Source organism: Alnus glutinosa, chromosome 8, assembly GCF_958979055.1.
Source record: "Alnus glutinosa chromosome 8, dhAlnGlut1.1, whole genome shotgun sequence".
In the NCBI taxonomy this organism is placed as follows: Eukaryota; Viridiplantae; Streptophyta; class Magnoliopsida; order Fagales; family Betulaceae; genus Alnus; species Alnus glutinosa.
The window spans coordinates 29,091,703-29,115,238 of record NC_084893.1 but is presented as its reverse complement, the minus strand read 5'-3'; the positions used below and the strand labels follow the sequence as shown (position 1 = coordinate 29,115,238).

The 23,536-nt window shown below is 35.8% G+C and overlaps 2 protein-coding genes across 2 annotated transcripts; both read left to right on the top strand.

Annotated features, from left to right (window-relative positions):
• The first annotated feature begins 2,137 nt into the window (after positions 1-2,137).
• On the top strand, positions 2,138-9,024 carry LOC133875866 (26S rRNA (cytosine-C(5))-methyltransferase NOP2B-like). The gene is made up of 18 exons (XM_062314120.1): positions 2,138-2,281; positions 2,817-3,074; positions 3,167-3,333; positions 3,465-3,528; positions 3,638-3,771; positions 3,937-4,020; positions 4,109-4,183; positions 4,272-4,343; positions 4,441-4,514; positions 5,070-5,122; positions 5,705-5,814; positions 6,257-6,325; positions 6,419-6,493; positions 6,860-6,952; positions 7,047-7,126; positions 7,214-7,313; positions 8,142-8,425; positions 8,579-9,024. Exons 2-18 carry the CDS (start codon positions 2,822-2,824, stop codon positions 8,658-8,660), a joined length of 1,869 nt encoding a protein of 622 aa, XP_062170104.1. The 5' UTR covers positions 2,138-2,281; positions 2,817-2,821; the 3' UTR covers positions 8,661-9,024.
• Positions 9,025-12,307: 3,283 nt separating this feature from the next.
• Positions 12,308-19,815, top strand: LOC133874586 (uncharacterized). Its single transcript, XM_062312444.1, has 9 exons — positions 12,308-12,697; positions 13,780-13,965; positions 14,346-14,472; positions 14,591-14,674; positions 14,798-15,000; positions 16,287-16,382; positions 16,467-16,560; positions 16,814-16,933; positions 19,577-19,815. Exons 1-9 carry the CDS (start codon positions 12,479-12,481, stop codon positions 19,678-19,680), a joined length of 1,233 nt encoding a protein of 410 aa, XP_062168428.1. The 5' UTR covers positions 12,308-12,478; the 3' UTR covers positions 19,681-19,815.
• The last annotated feature ends 3,721 nt before the right edge of the window (positions 19,816-23,536 follow it).

Sequence of the window (23,536 nt, the reverse complement as noted above, 5' to 3'; positions counted from 1 at the left end):
TCTTTCCGATTAACCTCACCTTGAAGCTTATTGAATGAAATTACAATTCTAAAGGATAATATATTCATCCTTCGTGCTCCTATCCAAAAACCTAATACAACCCCTGGCCTAATTCAAATCATAATAAAACAATATTTCTAATCCTAATAAGATCACAAATCATAAATGATAATAATGAGATAATAATCCTATTTAGGTTAAATTCATCTTAAGATTTCAAAAAGAAAAAAGAAAAAAAGAGAAGGTTAAATTCATCTTAGGGTTTCTGATATTATTCTTAGATAATTCTATCCTTGCACATATTAAGTAAACAAAAATAATTCATCTTAGGGTTTGAAAATATGAAATTTGACGTTTTAAAATCACATGCAATGGGTGCGTTTTCAAAAACACCAGATCTTTTAAAGGCCTAACCACGACTTTTACCAAACGCTTAACGGCGTTTTTGAAAAATGGGTTTTCAAATCGCACGTTTTGAAACCGTGCATATTTTAAAACTGCAAACTTAAACGAGACCTAAAAATAAAATTTTATAGATTAGTTCCCAACAAACTTGCCTAGTGGATTTTCCATAAGATGGTAAAAAGGTCCCCCATGTGGCAAATGAGACAGTGAACAAGCAAGTTGATGGCTACAAACATGGGCTAGCTGAAGGCTGAGGCCACACCCAGACCCACTTGTAAAAGATGTCAAAATAGAATGTTGGTCCACCGTGCTCCATGCTGCCTCATTCACTCACAGCCACTTTCTATTGGTTAAAATGGGAATGGCCCGAATTTCGGAATTTGGCTTCTAAATGACTAGTTGAACTGTCATACTTTTATCCATACTGACAGAGAAGAATGTGGTGAGAGATGGGGGAAGATATGATGGTTTTCATCAATGCAATCTATGCCCTTACGGTTGTTGGTGAATATCATGATTGTGATAAAGATATGATGTCAATCATGGCAATCATTTTTGCCTCTATGGTTGGTGATGATGGATTTAGAGTTTAGGGTCTAGGGTTTGTTTAGTCTGTTATTTGTGCTAAAGTTGCCACTCTTTGAATTTCAGAAAATTTCAGCAAAGGGCATGTAATGATGTTTGTGCTCAAGAGAAGTTTATGTGAAGGAATTGGTCCTATGTTTTGATGATTACCATGATGGTTTTGGCTATTAATTGTTCAATATGATTAATTACTAGGATGGAGATTTTGGGTCATTACCTATTTGCTAATTATGTACTTTTACGGTGGCCACTAAACTGGTTACCGAATTTCAACCCGACGTTATTAAGGTTGGTTCGGCTCGACATCCTCTTAAGGTGTAGGTTGAATTAGAGGGTTGACTCTCGACTTTCGACTACTTTCGGGTTAGAAGATGAAACAGGGCAAATTCCAACACTCATCAAGTTAACAACCAACCCTATCTACCTCTTATTCTCTCCTACCCTCTCTAACCCTCACTTATTGATCTATGGAAATGAACCCCTTGCTGATGGAGAAGAAATGGCAACCTAATTATAAACTCCTCACCCCAATAACATTAGTGTTATCATTCTAAAAGAAATGGTTAACTTACAATTGAAGTGTTCTATAATCACTTATAAAATACATTTTCATCTAATAAGGAACTAAATACAGTTCAATCTCACTTAATAAGGAATCAAAGAGACTTAAAAGCTCTACGTCATTTTGATACCCATCTCTTATTAAAAAATTTGATATCTCTAGCATTTATCGAAAAACTTAATTATTTAATAATTGACGTGATAAGTGTCGCACTTATAAAAAAATGAGTAATACTAAATGTCTCCAAAATTGATGTGGCTTTTAAAAATTACTTTAAATTTGTAATAGATCATATTAGATTTTAATCAAATAGTAATTTTAAAAGTAATATTAATTTTGGTGAAACACAAAAAGAACAAGAGAGTGACGTTTAACATTAATGTAAGAAAAGTTGTAGCATCCCAAAGGGCTAACAACCGTCATAGCCCAAACCAATCATACTTTCTCTTTTTCAATCTTTGCAGCCCGTATTGAGTGTATTGGCAAGGCTGATCTCCTCGTACCCAGAAAAGCTCAACTGGAGCCCTAGCCAACCCACTCAATAAGCCCAAGCAAAAAAGGCCCATACTTCCATTAAATTTTGCTACTTTTACTTTGGCAACTTCGTTCTCTCTCTCTCTCTCATAAACCCTAAACCCTAGCCGATCAAGAAGAAGAAGACGACGACGTCTAAACCCTGAAAACCTTGCTCTCTCTCTCTCTCTCTCTCTCTCTTTGAAATAAGACCAGGTAAGCTGCTCATGCTTCAGCCTAGTTCTTTTTGGCAGTGTATATTTAGTTATAACTTGTATTTGATTTTGTGCTTCAAAGTTTGTTTTCCATGGTTTCAAAATTGGAGCTTTCCGTCGCATACATTGCTTAATAATGTGCGTCAAATCCATCGACTTCTGGAGCTGTTTCTGCTTATGTAGTTGTGTGTGCGTGTGCGCGCTTGCTTGCTTGGTGTTGTGTTAGTTATGAAGTTTATTTGAATTAGGTTAGTCATAAAGAGAGAAACCCATTTAGCTCCAAGCTTAAGAATTTTTTTGTCAATCCAAGCTCGGGCAGAGCTTGGAGCTCGAATAACCCAATATTCGTATTGGCTCGGTTCATTCTGACCCCATTTTAACTGATTCAGTTGATAGTATAATTCTTTGTGTAAAATTGTTTGATGGGTTGTTGCAAATTTGCCATTCTGAATTTGTAATTAAGTCTTAGTTTTGATCTTTTTCATTACACCTTATGTTAGCGATTATATTTACAACTTATCTCTCTGTTTCCACAGCTGTAATGGGTGCTAATAAGAAAAAGGGGGCTAAGTCACAAAAGCCTCCACCTAAAAAGAAGCAAAAGAACGAGTTTTTTACTTCTAAACACACAAAAGAAGATGACCTTTCCGACCATTCTGGTAGTATGAATGAAGAAGTAGAGGAACACGAGGATTTTGATGGAGATGAGCAAGATTTTGGTTCTGGTTCAGAAATCTCTTCTGATGGGGATGATCCATTAGCTGATGATTTCCTCCAAGGAAGTGATGATGGAGGTTGTGTTTCTCATATGTTAAGGTTCACATTTTTTTTTCTTCTTCCAATTTTTGGCTATTTAGTTATTTGAAGTTATTTTATATTGGTGCAGAGAAAGGTTCGGGCTCAGACTTGGGTTCAGATTCAGATGAATCTGATATTGAGGGGAAGTCAAAAGCTATTGATGCTGAAAGGGCTCAAGAAGAAGAAGAAGCCGGGAAGGAATTGCAGCTCAACATTAAAGAGGAATCTGATGAATTCAGATTGCCAACCAAGAAGGTTTATTCTTGTTGCCATGTTATGATTTGTAAAATAATTAGTTTGACTTTTGAATTTCATTGAATTTTCTGTCTTGGTCGGCTGAAATCTTCTACCATGCTTAGTTTTCTTTTATTTTTAAAATAACTTAGGAACTTGATGAAGAGTTCCGTGCGCCGCCTGATCTTTCAAATCTCCAAAGGAGGATAAAAGAGAGTGAGTAATATTTCTGTTAGTTTGTTTTTTTATTTTGTATTTATGACTTTACTATTTTCAAAGTTCTGTTTTGTTTTTCTTCAAATTTAACTTTAATATTTACCTTCAGTTGTTCGAGTGCTTTCAAATTTTAAGGCTTTGAAGCAAGAGGGGGCAGCAAGGAAGGATTACATTGAGCAGCTTAAGAAGGATTTAAGTTCATACTATGGCTACAATGATTTCCTAATTGGGGCTTTAGTGGAGGTGGGTGATCATTTCTCTGTCTGTCTCTCTCTCTCTTTCTCTTTTCCCTGTAATCATTGTATCTATGTTTCCTAATCCAACCCCCCCCCCCCCCCCCCCCCCAACAAAAGAAAAAACTTGGAGGTGTTTCTGGGCTTCTATATAACGATCTGTGTTCTGTTACAGATGTTCCCAGTTGTTGAACTTCTGGAACTTATTGAAGCCTTTGAGAAGCCTCGACCCATATGTCTGCGAACTAATACTTTAAAGGTGACATAACAGTTGTATGCTGCTAGATCTGATCTGTGACTACTTTATGTTTTTCTTCTTAATCTATAAAATATTGGTTTGAACTTAGACACGGAGGCGGGATTTGGCGGATGTTCTGATTAACAGAGGAGTGAACCTAGATCCCTTAAGCAAGTGGTCAAAAGTAAGGAGTGGTTTATCTGTTTACTTGCTGTTCTATCTCAATCTTATCATACTCAATAATATAATATGTACTGATATGACCATTGCAGGTTGGACTGGTTGTATATGAGTCACAAGTGCCCGTTGGTGCAACTCCTGAATATATGGCTGGTTTCTACATGGTAGGTGGCTTCATTTGTTAACATTCTGCTGACACTGTATCTCATTCCCCTTATTCTATGTGTTGTCCTTGGGGCTCTAATTTTTGTTTTTCCACAGCTCCAAAGTGCAAGCTCATTTTTGCCTGTCATGGCCCTTGCTCCTCAAGAAAGGGAACGGATCGTAGATATGGCGTAAGTGATACTAAAAAAGATGAAAATTTTAGCTATTATTTTGTGTTGTTTTTCCCACAAACTTTGTTGTTTCTGGATTTTATGGTCAAGCCGCGCAAAACTGTGCACTTCTTTGCAAATGCCTGGGTGACTTGTAGCTCCACTTAAAAGTTAAAATTTCTGTGTTGCAAACCTGTGCTAGTTTAGCCAGGCTTTTGACACAATCTCAGGTAAAGAGAATGAAACAGATGCATGCTGGTTACAGTAATATCTTTTGCTTATTGGGGAACTACTTACTTGCTTAAGCCTCAGGTAGAGGGATCAGTAAAGTAATTGAAGCGTGGGACATATAATATCATCTACATGCACAACTTGCTCTCTATCTCTCTCTCTCACACACACACGCACGCACAGACTTTGTTTGTGTTCAAAAATATAATTATCTGAAACTTTCATATTGTTTATTGTAACATGAAAATACAAACAGCCAGAATGTTTATACAATTCTTCTGCAAGTAGAATTATCATTACATTCTACTGTTTTTATAACAATTATTCATTTATACCCTCATGCAGGGCTGCACCTGGTGGCAAAACAACTTACATTGCTGCTCTTATGAAAAATAGTGGTATGTGGTAATATCTAATTGATTCACGTGTTATGTAGGTCTTAATCTGTAATAGAGAAATACAATGCAAGATATCTATAATCTAAGTCCTAAGAATCTTTTTTTCTTTTTGTTTGGGGGGGGGGGGGGGGTGTTACTATAAAATACTGAGCTTTGTTCTTCTTCTTGCCTTAACTGCTTACTTTTTTAAATAAAGGCGGTTAAATCTGCAGTGTTTTAAAAACAAGTACAGTACTTTTTTTTTTTTAAAGCAAAGTACGTACTTTATTCTAATAGTTAATTGTTTATAGTTGTAAGGTACATGTTTTTTGAAAATTAACAGGAACATTAGATATCAACATGGGACAAGTTTGTTCCTGGAGAAAATCTTAGTTAGTACAGACTATCAAAATGTAGAACATTAATTATCAGAGGGTCAACTGTTTTATATTGCCTGAAAGGAAAAGATACATAATGCTTTGTTGTTAAGATGTCCTTGTGCTACCGTGGTCAGTACTCTCTTTTCTTATTTGTTAAGTATAGTTTAGAAGTTCCATAATTCTATTCCATTAATTTTCTGGTGTTCTGATGCCATTTCACCAGGAATAATTTTCGCAAATGAGATGAAGGCACCAAGGCTTAAGTCTCTCACTGCAAATTTGCATCGTATGGGGGTGACGAACACTGTAGTTTGTAACTATGATGGGAAGGAGGTATGATTTTTGTTTCCCATGGTTCTTGCATAATCTATAGAAAGTTTAATGTTTTAAGGAATGCTTATTTAATCAAGCATGTGCATTTGTTTCATTAATGTTGCAAAGTTAATTTTGTGGAATAGAAAAATATTTGTTTTTGTTGCAAAATGCTTCTCATATTAATCGAAATGCGTAATAATTATTAATTATTATGTATGAGGATAGGAACATTCTGATTATCTGTAATTTTAAGCATGTTGAACATGGAAATTACTTCACTGTTATCATTGCTTTATTATGTATGATGATTAGAACATTCCAATTATCTACAAGTTTAAGCATGCTAAACATGGAAATTACTTAACGATATATTATCCTTGCTTTTCCAAAAGAAGAAGGGCTTGAACTCGACTCATGTATACAATTTTTTTCTTTTTGTTTCATCATTCTTCTATTTCAGCTCCCCAAGGTTTTGGGTGTCAATACAGCTGATAGAGTCTTGCTGGATGCCCCTTGCAGTGGGACTGGGGTAAGTGGTGATGTTCAACTGTTTACTCTCCTTGTTTGACTTCTTTTTTCATTAACTATTTTACAAAACTAAGTGATTGTACTTATTTTGCAGGTCATATCTAAAGATGAGTCTGTTAAGAATTCTAAAAGCTTTGAAGAAATGCAGAAATGTGCACATTTGCAGAAGGTGAATTTGTACTTTATACTGTTCCTGAGCCTTCTAAGATTTATCTTGGAGAACTATTTATTTATTGCTTGTTTAACTAATAAGTTAGAAGGGGGTGGAAGCACAAAGTAATTATGGTATTGCTCTTATTACACGTATTTTTCATGTACTTAAAGTGGAAAAGTTTAATGCCAAAATATGAAAATGGAAACACTAGTCAGTTCTCCAATTACCCTTAATATTTTGAAAATGAAGTGCACCAAAAAATTCTGGCTTTGTGACCTTTTTTACTTGCCCAGAGATGGGTGGCAAAATTACCCTCTTTCTTTGTCATTCAGATGTTTTAGCATGTGAAGCTCTTCTCAAGCTGTATTCTTTTTTCTGTAGCAATTGATTCTTGCGGCAATCGACATGGTGGATGCCAATTCAAAATCTGGCGGATTTGTTGTTTACTCCACCTGTTCCATAATGGTTGCTGAGGTTTGTTTATAAGAACTATCTTGAGGATTTCCAAGTACGCTGTCTCTTTTTTCCCCCTTTGTTTTCGTTCCTATCCTAAAGTTGCATCTTGCAGAATGAAGCAGTTGTTGACTATGCTCTCAAGAAGAGGAATGTTAAATTGGTGTCTTGTGGTCTTGACTTTGGGCGTCCAGGGTAACAATAATTCGTCACTCTTGTGCACCATAGTTTTTGTCAAACCTTGTGGATTTCCACATTTAATTATGCTTTCCTATCTACCAGGTTTATCCGGTTTAGGGAACAACGCTTTCACCCATCCTTGGAAAAGACAAGGCGTTTCTATCCTCATGTTCACAATATGGATGGCTTTTTTGTGGCGAAGGTAGGTAGTCTTTGAAAATAATGTATTTTCTTAAATAGCAGACATTTTTTTTCCCTAACGTGAGTGTGTGCGGGCGCGTTGGGTTGGTGGGGAGTGGGGTTTTGGAGAAGCCACACCTTTGATAAAACAATAATTCAAATGCTTCTGCCCGCACCATGTGCACCTAAATTTGTCACACCTGGCAAAAGTAAATGAATTTGTGATTCCAAGCACCTGCCTGAAATGATGGACTCTATTTCTTTAGCTTCCCAACTTTAGCTTGCTAGACTGCATAGACAGGTAATAGTAAGCGATGGCCTTTGATGTAGCTCTTCAGCTACTTCTGAGATTGCTCAAACTTTCTACTTTCTCAAATATGTTGTTATCTAAACCCAAAGTATAAAATGCAAAAGTCGACAACCACTAGGACGTCTCTTCATGTAACAGGCCCTTACTGTCAGTGCCTCTGACCACTCAAAATCTTACCCTTAAATCTTCTAGTTTGGAAATCTAGTTTGTATTTTCCCTATTGGAAGTCGTACTCTTACCAATTATATCAATGTCTGCACAAAAAAAGAAAAGGGAAAACAAAACTTAGTAGAAAGAATGCTGGGGAATTGACAGTCTAGGCTTGGAGTTGGATTCAGAAAACATGAATGGCCTGCAGTCTAGCATTGTTGCAGCAAATGACAACTTCAACCAGAATGAGTTTTCTTGATAGTTGCTCTGTCCAAATTTAGTATTTTGGACCTTGCTTTCTGGATTAGTTTATGTAATGTCCTGCATGTCAGTTTTTTGCGGGTAACTTTGATTTCTCCATCTTATTACTTTTACAAAAATTTCTTGCAGTTGAAAAAAATAAGCAATTCAAAGCCAGCCGCTGAACCTTCTGAACCATTAGAAACGTTGGAGCAAGGTTTGAGGACAAATGAGGGCGACAGTGGAAATAATGTTGGGGAATTGACAGTTGACACTACAAAAGAAGAAGAGGTTTTGGAAAACGGTGTTATTAAAAATGACAAAAATGAAGCACAGACAACTGCCAAACGAGGGAATAAAAGGAAATTCCCATCAAGAGAGGAGAAGAGGGAGAAAAGGAAATCCCTATCAAGAGAGGCGATCTCGAAAGCAAGGTAACATCAGTCTCCATGTTTTACCAGCCTCTTTCATCCATTAAAATAATTGCATTCTATACATCCGTTATAATGTAGGTTTAAAGTTCACATATTAGGGTGTTGTGGGTCTGCTTTGTAAATCCAAATCTTCATTCTTTCAAACATCTGCAGGGAAGAGAAGAGAAGAGCATTGAGGGAAAATAAGGCTCCACGCGTGAGGGGTGGAAGGGGAGCGACCAGCGGCAGCACATGAATTGTGGTCGGTAAATTACTAATGATTAAGTTCTGGTACAAACTGCCTGCATGACTGTATTAATAGGGGGAGTGTTCACCAGAGAAGTTCATTTATGCTTTTGCAATGTGATTGCAAGGGAATCAAGGGGTGCTTCAACCTTACTGTAATGATCTCCAGCATGGTATTTATAATATCCAAATTTGTTTTGCTCATAAAAAAAATATCAAAATTCATTCTTGTAAACATCAGTGGAAGGGAACACCTGTAATGGCTCGCACTTCTGGGGCTGTACAAGTTCCAAAAGTTTTGTTTCTCTAATCTTTGTCAAAGAATCAATTCTGATTATTACCCTAATATTGTCAGTTCGCTGTTTTGGAGGCAATTCTTTTTGTGTTTGACTTGCATAAATTGCTTAGCACGAGAACTTTAAATTAACCCCCATTTTCTGCACAATAAGGATCCTCACAATTCAAATTTTGTTTTCTTGCATCTAGTTGTTGTCTTATGTGGATTTTAGTCTCCCTGCTTTGTTGTTTTATTGTATGGTGGAGACTTTTCCTTCCTGAGTTTGTTTGCTGTGGACTGTGTGGTGTGGCCCTTTTTGGTGTCGCTGATCCAACCACTTTCTGTGCCTGTTTTGTTGTTGTACTCCTTGTGAGGGTTTTGGAAGGTTTGAGGAACCTTTTGAAGTTTGTGTCCTTCGGGAAAATTGGGGACCTCTCGAGATTCGTGCCTCTTACGGAGCCCTTTGCTTTGCCTCTATTAGTAGCCCTTTGTGGCCGCTCTTGTTCTCTTAATGGGCCGATTCATTTATTTGACTCATTCCTCTAGTTTCTTTGTTTGTTTTCTGCACTGATTTCCAGTTATTTTGGAAAAAAAGAAAGAAAGAAGGTTACGGTGCTGCCAGAACATGACTTCACATTGCATTTCATGTGCATAATATAGTGTTCGTTTATGCACTTCATACCTCATAGTTCAATAGCTTAAATATGTGCAGTGGGTAACAATAAGTATACGAAATCCATTATATAGTCTTGACTCTTGTCCAGTTGTCCTATACAAAACCCTTTCTCTAATGTATTTTTTGTTTTTTTGAGTTTATCAAATAACATGTCAACTGGGCCGTTTTTGGATTAACTCAATAGACCTGTTTATTAAATGGATTGTGTGTGTCGGATCAACCCATTACAACTCGTTGTCAAATAGTTTATGTTGTGTCTCTTCTGTAAATATGACGTGTCGAGGTTAACCTCTAACAAGTTAAGCGCGTCAATACAAACTTGACACGCTAACTCAGATTGTCAGCCCTAGTCCTTAAGTCTATTTGCAATTACTAACTTTTAACTTGTTAAGGGAAAAAAAACACTTGCTATAACTAAAATATAATAGCAAAGTGAAACTCCAACTTCTTGGTTTCTTAATTGCCGGTAACTCAAACTCTGATGAATTTGCTCTTGTTTTTGTTTTCAGTACAAATTTATATGCAAATATAGGTTTTCCGTTACGTGAGAAACCTCAGTTTTACTTTGTATTTTATTTTTTTTGTCTCCATGAAACCCATACTCGATTACTCGTTAGACTCGTTACAAATTCCAAACGCAGCCAATCGGTGGGCACAAAGCGAGCTACTCTTTCGCCTTTTACTAAAGAATAATTGGACTTGATGGCAGCCATGAATCACTTCAATGGATTTGCTCTAAAATAATTACCGTTTGGTGGTAATTAATCCATGCATGTGGAGTAGAAAGTAAAAACCATGCGGGCTGGGCAATTCATTTGAGAAGCCCCAAAAAAAATATTTTAAGTTGGGGGTTGAAAAATCAAACCCCGACTTATGTATAGATATAAAATTAAAAATTAATTTTTATTACCACATCATCCAAATTAAGTATACTTAACTCTATTATTTCCTTTTAAAAAAAAAAAAAAACTCTTTTGTTAATGTCTGCCAATGAAAAATGCAAAAAAGTTTTAAGGAGTTAAAATGTGATTTTGAAAACGAAAAAGTAAATTGAAATGGCATAGAATTAAGGAGTTAAAAATGTTATTTTAAAAAGTAAGGAATAAATTGAAATAGTTGAAAGCTAAAGAAGTTATGATGAGTTTTTCTTTCTTAATTTTTGGTAATCCTCCTATGCTCTAAAGAAAAATGTTTGGTTTTATTTTTTGCACTTTTTTCCTTTTTTCATCTGTATAAAAAATGTGTAAATTCACAATTAAATTTACGAGTTTCACAAATTATGGTAGATTTTTTTTTTAAAAAAAAGATATAAAGAATAAATGTGAAACTAAACATATCTCAAGTAGGGATGTAAACGAAGCAAAGCTACCCGTGAGCTTGTTCAGACTCGGCTCGTGCGCGACTCGATTATTAAATAAGTTATTCGTGGACACAAAAATATACTTGATTATTAAACGATACAACCCATATAAAACTCGGCTCGCTCGTTTATATGATACTAAATCTTATAATTTAGGTAATATACTGATAGAGGATTGTATATCTTCATTATATAATGTAAATTATGTAATAAACATATGATTCATTATTTAAATCAACAAGACAATAATGCTTATTTTGTATGACTAGTGACTAAGTATGATATAATCATGTAAATTATATAATATAATCTAACAATTCATATGAATATGATATACAGATTTATATGTAATATAATTAAGTATATATCTATATCTATATATATAAATTATAGCCATATAATGTCACATAGTTCATAAATTCAAACTCATAAGTATACAATTCGTAATAATATAAACTATAAAGATTAGGAACTAGTAGTAACTGTATCACTTTACCACAAAAAATCGGTATTTATTTGCGGAGTGTGGCAGACCGGGGGGGGGGGAGCTTGAAGGCGTGTATCCGGAAAATTTATCTTGGAGCTACTGTATATCACTTGTGGTTACAGAGAAATTATTTACTCCATAGTAAAACTCTGTGGACTAAGGAGAATATGGTATCTAGAATTATATGGAAAGTAAAAACTAGGGTCTTGGCAAAGTTTCATCCGAAATTACCCTTGTAATGTCTGGGTTGTTTTAATTCTGTTGAGCTTTTATGTTTTAATTGTAGCTGAGTATGCAGCTTGGTTGTAGTTCTAGTTTGGAACATTTGTTTTGACCGGAGTGCTTGTATTGCTAAGTTTGGTTTATAAAGCTTTTAATTCATCTAAAAAAAAAAAAAAAATTAAAACTTGTCATGTGAGCTCAAGCTCGTAATAAATTTAAATAAGTTAGGCTTAAGGTGCGTTTGGAATTGCGATTTCGTAGACAATAAGTGCGATTTTAAATCAAATCGCAGAATATAGATCGTTTGGGAACTGCGTTTTTAAAAATTGCGATTTGAAAACGCAGAAAATCTGCTTTTTCAAATCGCAGATAAGATGGTGCTTTTTTGAAAACGTAGAATTTTAAAGGTAAATTCGCGATTTTAAAGGCTAAACTGCGATTTTGCCAAACGCTTAACTGCGTTTTTAAAAATCACTTTTTTCAAATCGCACATTTTAAAATCGTTATTTTAAATCACACTTTTTGAAATCGCAAATACAAACGGACCTTATCCTTGTACTACTCTCCCAAATTAGGCCCGTTTACATTTATTTATTCTCGACCTTAAAACCCTCGAAGTCGAAACCTGTCTTTTTCTTGGGTAGCTTAAACCTCTTGAGGCCTTGCTCTCGCTCTCTCTCTCTCTGCCTGTGTCTTTCCACTAAACCTCAGTTTAGAACCCTAGCATCCAAAACCTCCCCGAGAAAAAAAAAAAAACACACAGAAAGAGAGACAGAGAGAGAGAGAGAGAAAAGTCCATTAAAAGAATGACCAAGCGAGATGAAAGAATGTCTGAACAGGAAGAAGAAGAAGAAACTGAAGCGGAATCAATGTCTGAGTCTGAGTCTGAGTCGCAGTCAGGAGGAGAAAAATCAAAAGGAGGACTAGATTACATAATGAGTCTTCCAGATGTTCCTATGAAACTCCCACCGCACATGGAGGTCCAGAGAACCCGGGTCCTCTGCAACGCTGACGCTCCCAACCATGTTTTCCTCTGACTCTTACAAACCCTTTTTACTATTTCATATGTCGAATTATTCCAATTTCATAACTACCCATTATTTGTTACTGGGTCTTCTTCCAATTTCATAAATACCTCTTATTTGTTTCTGGGCTTCTTGTTGTTGTTATTGTTGTTCTCTCTTTTATGGTGTGAAATTTGAAATAACCTGAAACTTTACTTTATGGGTTCTCTTCGTTTTTTAGGAATATATTTTAGCTGAATGTTTAATTCTTATGTTTCAGTACTTGCTTATGTATATGTGTATGCTTTCTGAAAGAATGTATATGTATATATACATGTATGTAGCCGCAGCTAAGCCTTATGATAATATGTGTTATCAAGTTTTTTCCAATGTTGTACCGATATCTGGATTTTGCTTATGCTTGCTGTTTCATTGGAGGTATTGAGTGAAACAGAAATTTGGATCAAAAGTTCTTTTTTTTTTTCTTTAAAAAAAAAAGTTGAAGAAAATATTATTTGCGACTGACAGAAGAAGACTTTATCCCTCTGCCCTGCATAATTCAACTATATGCTTAGTTGGTTGAGTAAAATAGCACTTTGGGTTAAAGTTCGTTTTTCTAAATTTTTTCGTCTGAAAATATAAAAATTTATCCCTCCTGTGTAATTCAACTATAAGCTTCGCTGACTTCTTCAAACCAAGTGGCATAAACAGGAAACCCAGAATTATAACCCTTTCTTTTTCAGTTTTTCTTTGTGACCACTCCAAAGTTTTGGGAGTGAAAGAACAAGCTTTATCCCTCTTCCCAGCGTACTTCAAGTATAAGCTTAGCTGGTTGAGTAAGATAGAAGTTTGGATTAAAATTCTTTTTTATTTTTTTTATAAATATATGGAACTGAACATAAAGTTCCTTTTTTTTTTCAAGACTCAAGCCCTCTACCTTCAGCATAATTGAACCAGTTGGCGTAAAGAGGAAACCTGAATTATATCCCTATTTGTTTTTCAGTTTTCCTTTCTAACTGGTCAGAAGTGTGAGGGTTTGGAATTGTTGGTTGTTCTTTTTTTGTTGCTTAGTTTCTTACATCTTGTGATCTTGGTGTATGTAGACAGATACAATACAGTATTCTGGTGCTTTTGCAGCTGTTGGAGTAGATAATAGTTTCCGATTGGACCATTTCCGCGACAAATTTAGAGTTGAAGTGACTCGATACTCAGATGAAGACATGGAGTTTGATATGATTGGTGTAGATCCAGCACTTGCCAATGCATTTCGGAGAATCCTCATTGCTGAGGTTGTGATATTTATGAATGATTCTGTCCAATTAATGTTAAAAAATACTCCAATATGCCTGATTTCATAGATAATTCTCTATGATTTGGTTGTACTCAGTTGAATTTTGATTAGAAACCTATTTCTTTTATTTTCATCCATCTCTGTCACTTTCTTTTTAATTTAGATTATGGAAGGGGAAGAAATCTATTTCCTTTTTCTTATGCTTCATTTGCACTTCTATGGTAAAAGACCATGCTGATTATATGTCAATGATGTGTATATTTATGTTCTATGTTGCACCTTCTCTTGAATATTGGGATTTTATGTGCGTACACGCATTTAGTTTACCATGTGGTATTAGTGGTAATGGTGAATTTGCTTGTGTTGTTTTGCATGTAGGTTCCAACGATGGCTATTGAAAAAGTTCTTGTTGCAAATAATACATCAGTAATCCAAGACGAAGTTCTTGCCCACAGATTGGGGCTCATTCCGATCAGTGTTGATCCGAGGCTTTTTGAATATGCAGGTTAGGTTCAGATAGACATAGTGGTCCAATTTTTGACGGAACAGATAATATCACATTTTGCTTGCCCTTGCATTTTTAGGGAACTGAGCCTGCATTTTCTTATTCTTTTCAACCTTAGGAAATAATCCACTGAATGAAAGGAATTCCATTGTTTTTAAACTCCATGTTCGTTGTGAGCTAAAGAAACGCCACCGTCTTACAGGTATAGTTCTTGTGTTTTTTGGATGATATTTATAGCTTTAATTCTCAAAACTTAAGTTGATTATTTCTATTTCTTTTGGACTAATTGTGGTTATTTTTTATGATGATGCAATGAACAATGCAGTAAAAGCAAGTGACTTGAAGTGGTTACCTAATGGGTCTGAGTTTCTGGAATCAGAAATCTCGAATTCCAGTTCCTCCTCAAAACCAAAAACCTACACTTCATTTACTTGCCGCCAAGACTCTCTGCCAGAATTTTCCGACAATCCAATTGGCTTTAAGGGAAAACTTGGTGATACTATTATTGCTAAACTTGGCCCTGGTCAGGTAACCTCCCCTCTCCCCTTCTTCTCTTTTTGGGGGTTTTTTTGGCCATTACTCATAAAGTTTGGTTATATGTTGTTTCTTAATAATGTATACATTAGCATAACCATTTATTTGGACAGTTCGATGTTTTGTAAGTGCAAGCTAAAACTTTATAAACTTCAGAAATTGACTTCTATTATTGATTGGAAAAAGCCTAACTGGAGGTTGATTAGAACCATGTATACTTGATGGTTTGAATTGGACTGTTATATGCTATTGAATAAAGTGCTTATCCGAAAAATATGCTCTTTCGAGTAAAGTAGTTGTGGATGGTAACTTATTAGGTAAATTTACAATGAGTAGTCATGAGATGGGAGTGTCACTTTAGCATATGGGGAGAATGGGCAACCGAGAGGGGAGATTGAGAAGCACAGTGTACGTTGATGTTATATAAAGGTGAGTTCATCCTCTGCATATTTAGGGCAAGTGAGGTTATGGTGGTTTCCTCAGGAAAAATAAAAAATGAAGAGCATCCCTGCTTGTTGCTAATGGAAAACATTCAAATACTTCTGGAAAGATACAAGTAACTGTAGAAGACTCCATGTATTGACCAAATTGGGCACATATGTCGGAGCAGTTCTGGCTTGGAATATCCCTTACTCAGTTAATCAAATTTTATATGTATAACTTCTGCGAAAGAATTCCGTTCCTAGAGTGATAGATTTGCCAACGTTGATGTCAATCTGGGTAATATTTATAACTGTGTTCTTTTAGTTGTTGCCTTCCTAACAACCACGCTAAGCTTCTTTCTTGGATGCACTGTGACCCCTGGATGACCTTCTTCTCTGACTGCTGGCCCAAACAAAGTTAGAACTCCATATTTGAAATCAATCAATTTGTTGTGCATTGTTTTGGGCGTGCACCATAAATCTATGTTTTAGGATCAAATGTTTTGTATAAAAATATTGTCTCTGGTTTTAAATAGGTACTTATAGGATTCTAAACAATTCTTAGTCAATTAATGCTTGCTTTTCTATCAATGTACTGTCATGCTTCGTTTTTACCACCTTGGGATAAGAGTTTTGAGGACCGTGAGAAGACGTTGGAGGAGCTTAAGGCTTTTTTCTTCAATATTCTTTATCTTTGGACAACTGCAATTGTATCTCCTTTGGAGCTTAGCTCTTTTTTTTCCTTCTAGCTAGTTGTTTCTCTTGTATACTTCTTGTGTACTTGAGTGCACTTTACGCTTTTAATGATATCTTGGTTGCTTGTAATATATATTTATATATATATTCCATCTTTTGTAGGAAATTGAACTTGAAGTACATGCCGTTAAAGGCCTTGGTAAAACACATGCAAAGTGGTCGCCCGTGGCCACTGCTTGGTATAGGATGCTTCCTGAGGTGAGATGATGTTTTATTTAGGTTGCATCTAAACACCATGAAGGTTTCTGAAGAGCAGGTGCATTAATAGTTTACTTTGCTCAGGTTGTACTATTGGAAGAGATTGAAGATGAGGTGGCTGAAAATCTTAAAAGTAAATGCCCAGTTGGAGTATTTGACATCGAAGATGTTGCCAATGGTGAGGTGTTCTTTTTATTTCTTTGACATTTATTCTCTAGGATCTTTAGAGTGTACGGACTGATTGCAAGGGATTTTATGTTATAAATGCCAAATAGAATGCAGGTTTTGTCCCAATAGTATTCATAAAAATGAAAAAAAGGTTTTGTCCCAATATTGGGTTTTGTCTTGTCATTAAGCTGTACATGCAATCACATTTTCCCGTTTCTTTGGGAGAACTCACTTTCCTAATTGACGATTTGTCTCTTGGGCAGGTAAAAAAAGGTTAACTGTGTCCCAACCACGAGCTTGCACATTGTGTAGAGAATGCATCAGAGAAGGGGAAGAATGGGAGAAACGCGTGTCATTACGGCGTGTTAAGGATCATTTCATATGTAAGTAATGTGGTGTTTATGCATTAATTAGAGCTAGGCTGGACATTGTGCCTATGAATTTTGCGTTACTTGGCATCTCCACCCCCATATCTTTGGGGCTGATGGGTTAGTATTCTGTTTAGTGGGTGGGTTAATTGCCAGGCACTAATTAAAAATGCAACAATGCGACATTTCTCAGGATATTAGGATAGTAACACCTATTCGGTCCATGACTCCATGGTGGCTTAAGTGTTTAATGAATGCAAAAGAAAAGTAATATTCAACCCCAAAGGAAGTTGTTGATTACAGCCCACCAGGTTGCTGCCTGAAATCATTGAGTTACAGCCGATTTCTTATTTTCAAGATGGAAGCAATTGAAATATGGCCCGGAGCTTTGCCTAAATGTAGGGTACTCCAATAACATGCTTTCTGGCAGGTTGTGAGGCTTGAGAATGAAATCTTCTTGAATCCTTCTTAGAACGTAATTTGACAAGGTTCTAGGTGTGTTGTTTTAGTCCATGTTTTTAGTTATCTGAAAAATGCTTAACTAATGGTGTAAAAGATTCATGTGTAACTCAGTCGAATGAAAGAAGCCTGCAACTAAACATTCTTAAATAGGGCCATATCTTCTGCAATGCAGTGCTGAGATTGCTAGGATCAGAACCATCCATGCAGGGTACTATGTGGGATCCATGTGGGTCCACATATGCCTCACATAATGAAACGGTACACCAATGGTATTGGAACCAAATTGCATCGTCTCCCCTAATAAAGATGATTCATGTTGATGTGGTCCCCTTTTAAATTACCTCAATTATCATCTGCTCTATACCATGAAGTTGGATTCTAGTACATGCCCCCCCCCCCCAAAAAAAAAGCAGCAAAACCATCTTGCTAATAGGACAGCGGAAAGATCCCATTGGGCTAAGAGTCCTTATGCAACTACCAGTAAGTTAAGCAAGCGAAGCTACCTTCCAAAACCTAAGAGATATTCTTTCTTATCCTACGCTCTTCGTCTAGCAGCATTAAAGGCAAGTAGCAAGTTCCCCAGGTTATTCCCGCTAGCTACTAGAGGAATGCAACTGCTAGCTAATAGGAAAGAAGAGAGCTACTAGCTACAGCTACTAGAGGGAATAGAGAGGGGATAGTCTCCCGGTTGTTCCCTTATAAAAGTTGTTATAGATGTGGACAATAAGACACGTCTTCATCTGCTATTACTTGAGATCGAGCTCTTACTCTAGTTTATCTATTCTGGTGATATAAGGACAAGCTAGCTTCAGATAGCTAGATGTAGCCACTGGACTTTCTGGATGTATAACCCTGGGTCATGTAGCTCCTTGCCTTTTGGATTAGAGCAATACATACTGAATTAGAAACCAACGCCTGGGAGGCCCCTGTTTTTAAATTTATAGGTGGCTTATACGTCGATGCGATGCATATTAGGACAGCATGATGATATGGGCGGAAAAGAGTGGGCTATTTATTATCTGAGTAAGACTCTCTCGATCAAGCTATTTTTCAAACTAGAAAAATCACAGGCTAGGTCTGGTCTGGTAAACCATTTGAACCTGGCCTAAACTACTAGTTGGTCCTCAAAGCGTGGCTTTCTATCGCCCAAACTTCTTATTGATAGACGTGCGGTGGGATGGGAATTATTCTCTTTTGGAAAATAAAAATCGATAAAGAGATCAAAAAATAGTTCTTGCCCTTAGTTGGTTGGGGGTTGTCATGAATGAGAAGTATTGGCCGAAGGTCCTGGTATTGGAGGGCCGGATCGAGAAAGTATAAGCAACTAGTGTCGTCTTGGAACATGAGTCTAATAAGGCGGATGGGGAGGTGCTACTTAGCCACAAGCTCATCTGGTTAGAGCATGATTTTAAACACCTGAACTTCAGAATAATTTTTTGTTGATTACTTGTCAAGAAAAAGAGGAAAATGTGTATTGTTTTTTAGAGAGGAGTCAGATTACCTGTAGAAGCTTGAAAATCTGGGCATTACAAGTCAACTCTTTTTTACTTTTTAAACTAAAATGAATATAGGGCTGTAACTGTTTACTTTTAAGTGATGAAGGTGGTTTAAAAGTGCTCCTACAGCTAAACTTGGATCAATGCCAAACAAGGGCCACCTAGATTTTCTTCAGTTTCAATAAAATACAATTTAGAAATATTTTTTTATTCTTTTTTCTTCGGCACACAGACATTCGAAACAATGATAACAGTAATCATTTTAGGCCAAAGGCTAGGCAGAACCTTTGTGGGTCTTGAGGTGTTTTGTTCTTGGGTTTTGGGTTTGTTTCCTTGTGGGTTTAGTTGGGTTTATTTTGTAGTCTGCTTCTTCGGTGTTCTTTTCAGGTTTTGGGGTTTAGCTTTTTTGGGCTTGTTTGTTTTCTTTGGTTGGCTTTGGTTGTTCCTTTGTATACTCCCAATATACTTAGAGGCGCCTTGCGCGTTTTAATAAAACTTCTATTACTTATCAAAAAATAAATAAATCATTTTAGGCACTGAAACTGATGATGATTCCACTTGTTTGACTTCCAACAACTTTTAATCATAAATAGTTCTTGAATTTTCAGTTTAGACGACAGGGTTTGGGTTCAATATTTGTTGTTTGTATAAAGATTCTGAGGTCAGTTCTAAATTTTATTTGTTTCCTCTTGATCTACAGTTACGATTGAATCAACTGGAGCATTACCTCCCGATGTACTATTTACCGAAGCTGTAAAGATTTTGGAAAGCAAGTGTGAAAGTGTGATTTCTGATCTCTCTTAATATGCCTTTTTCTTCAGATAATTAAAAGAGAATGAAGTAGAGAGGACTGCAGAGGATCTAGTTTACATTTATGCATGGTTGATTACTGATGTTTGACATATTCATATCAAAATATAAAAGGCTAATCTTTCATGATTTCTTGAATCTTCATGAATTTTATTCTAATTTCCTCCTTTTTATCTTTTTTACGTTTGGGGGGAGGGGGTAGGGGTGTTGGTGTTCCCTCTGTGTTTGTCACTTGAATGTTTGGCATAAAATTTACACTCATTGTAGTGAACACATGATCTATGGTGTGTTGGTGTTCACTTGAATGTTTTGCTTTGGGCTTCATAGTCATAGACAGAATGATTCCATCTGGCTCATGACCCCAGCTAATTCTTAGTCACTCAATTCTCAGGAACTCACATAAATCCTTTAAATCATGGCAGGAAAACAAAGATTGCACAATTAATGCCCTTTCCTTAATGAATAAATGCTCGAAACCATGTTATCTTTAGCTCAGCCTGAGGCATAGCAGGCTTGAATGATACTTTGTATGAATGTCCTATCAAGTGCTTCTCAGGTTATTCAGCACAGTCAGTGAAAAGTTTATAATGGGATCCAAATAGATCTCATTGCATGGACTCCAGCTCTTCTGTCTTGTCAATTGTCATGATGGTTAAAGTAGCATAATCCTATTGCTTCATCTAGGATTTTTGTCTTGGAAAGGTGGCATACTTGGAGAAATGGATTTCAACAAGACTAGGTTGAAATATTAACCGTCGTAACCGAGTATGTAATTCTTACCTACTTTTTTAATGCGTGTGAAAATTATATACTCTAAGGACAAATATCAGTTTAATAGACTAGGTTTTGAAGATTTTTTATTTTTTTTATTTTTTTTTAAAAGAAAATTTTTGTCCTTTCCCGTTTACATTGCGGTTGTGGCTCATCTTGGGTTATTACAAATGTAGCCACCCCCACTAGTGAGAGCAATAACACAACTTTTGTGGGGTTGTATCCAAATTATTGGAGTTAACTAAATCATATGCCTTAAAAACCTGTGATCCATTGGCAGAGTTGTTGAATGTTGTCGTGGAGATCTTCATTTGGATCTTGTAGCATCTTTCTCATTAAAATATAGGATTAAATACAAAATTCGTCCACCTGCTATTGATGTGTTTTGAGTTTTTCAGAAATGATAAAATTGGTCATTAGGCTTTCTAACATTGTAAAATTTCTCCTTCCGTCTACCCCGTCAGTGAGTCGTTTGCCACGTGTAAAAAAAGAGCTAACTGCTCCAATCATGTTGCTCCACGTGTACCATCTCTATACAATGATTGCCAGATCATCAAACATTGCCACATACATAAAACTGTACAAAGCTTTATACACCTGGGACAACTGTAATGGCCAGTGTTAAAATAAACACCACAGGCTTAGGGTTTGATGGAAAAGATTCTGTAATGTGCATATATATTTCTTAATTGATGAAAAGAATTATTTTTATTTTTATTTTAAATTTATTGGTCAGTGCACAGTTCCATTTGTAATTGATGTCTATATGACCATGTGGCCAAGCCTGGAGATTTGGAATAAAGGAATCCTGTTTCTCTGGCAGCTCACTAGCCCTATTGAGCAAACAAGTCAGAGATAGGCTCTAGTTTGTTTTTATCTTGTATCATATTTCTTAAACTAATGAATCCTTGATCAGCTAACATGGTTAATCGTTTATAAGCAGCCTCTAAATGTTTCGAAATATATATATATATATATATATATATTAGAGAAGTCACAACTTTTAAGTTATCTTTTCTTCCGATCAGAATTCTCTACAATTGACTATCTCGATGGCGTCTACTTGTCCAAACATGTGAGCTTCATTGCGACACACTCTCATTCACGAATTGGCCAAATTGCAATTCGGTCAGTTAATTGCAGTCAATCCTAATCCCTACGAGTTATTACCATATATCAGATAAAGCTAGTAATTTTCACTTTTAGAAGGACCAAATTTGGCATTGTGATTAAAATGCTAAGCAGGACAGCAGTGTAAGCACAGAGTCCTGAATTTGATGCCAAATATGTAGAATATATCTCGGTTTCAATTGAAATCCTATCAATATTTTAGACCTTGAATTCTGATCATTTGGCAACCAAGGTCTAAAGGGGTCTGGCTTCAAGTTGCCTAAATTAAAAGGGTTTGCATTTGGTTGATCCATCATGCAGGTCAAATGGGTCTCATTGAGGAACTAAAAGTTACGATTAAAAAAAAAAAATTGTTTTCAACTCGCAGGCAATAGGGTAGCTTTTAAAAATGAACAATTTTAAAGGTTAAACTGCGATTTTAAAAACTAATTGCGATTTTACTAAAGGTTCAAATACTTAATTGTGTTTTTAAAAATCATGTTTTTAAATAGCACGTTTTCAAATTGCTATTTTTAAAATCGCAAATTCAGACAGATCCTAAATATCGATTTTGTTCACACAAAGTTTATAAACATGTAATATCTGAACAAACTTAGTGTAAAAATATATTGATAAGGAAAATATATGGGGTATTACAACTCTTATTATAATTCCTACAAACTTACGTAACAGTCATATCATATGGTGCCATATAGGTGAAAAAAAAATAAAATTGACTAGTAAATTCAATTGTTTAGTACTGCCGCGGTAAATAATAAGTACCGTATAGATTGCCACGTCACATTATAAGAAACTTATAATAAAAGCTGTAATATCCTTGACCGCACTTGGTGAATAAACCAAAGGGTTAGTTCTAAGTTCCATAAAACTTGCTTATGCTTATGGAATTACCAGCAAATTGGTTGCCTAATATTTGCATGCTATTGAAGTATTTATGATTAGAGTGTCAAGATGCTGTCGCCATGCGTCTTCAATGTACTTGATTGATTTGGAAATAAACCTAAAAAAATAAATAAATAAAAATGGTACTTCTTAAGTTGGAATTTCCAGCAAATATACACTAAGAAATATCTCCAAAAATCGATGCCTTTTTCTTTTGTAGGTAAACAAGCAATTTGGTTACCAACCATAGAGTAGAGATATGATTTCAGCATTTATTAAGAAAACTACTCATCTTCCATTTGAGGTTGTGGGAAATGGAGAATTATTGCAATAACTAAGCTGTCCATGCTTGCCAAGGAGGTAAAGAATCAAATCAATTTGGAAAGATTGAGCTGTTGGGTTTCTTTTGAAACATTCCTAGACAGACACAACTCTGTTGAAGGACATGAGTGGCTATAATTTAATTTTACCCCATCTAAATATTGTTAGAATTAATGTGGATTTTGTGGTTGTTACGTGGGATAGAGATTCTCAACAATTTTGATGTTCGGATGGATCTAAATAGCAATTTGAAAGAGCCTCTATGGAACCTATCTGTCCGGTTGCCCGTCCCCTGTTAGAGTAAGGCTTCCATAAAAATTATCTCGTATTTAATGTCAAAATTACTTGCATCTGGACAGCAAATTATTAGAAACCCGAATCTGACCATTTGACATGAATTGTCCAGTTCCTCTTGAATTTTGGTCTGACTTCAGGCTTGTACAAGTACTTCTGAAAGGAGATACTGCACAAATTTTTCCATTGATTCCTTGTCTGCTTGGGTTCATCCTATTAAGGGAAAAAAAAAAAAAAATGTGCCAAAAATGGTTTTGGAAAATCTAGCATAGAGTTCATCAGGCAGGCCAATTGAGGAAATCCCAACAAGGCTACGAGTCTATGACATTTCTCTCATTCCTTAGCCTTTTTCTTATTGTCATGTCCATCTTCCTCTCTTTTGCCAATCTGCCTTAAACAACTAATTATAATATAAAATTAACATTGGAATACTCATATTTTATGCTCAAAA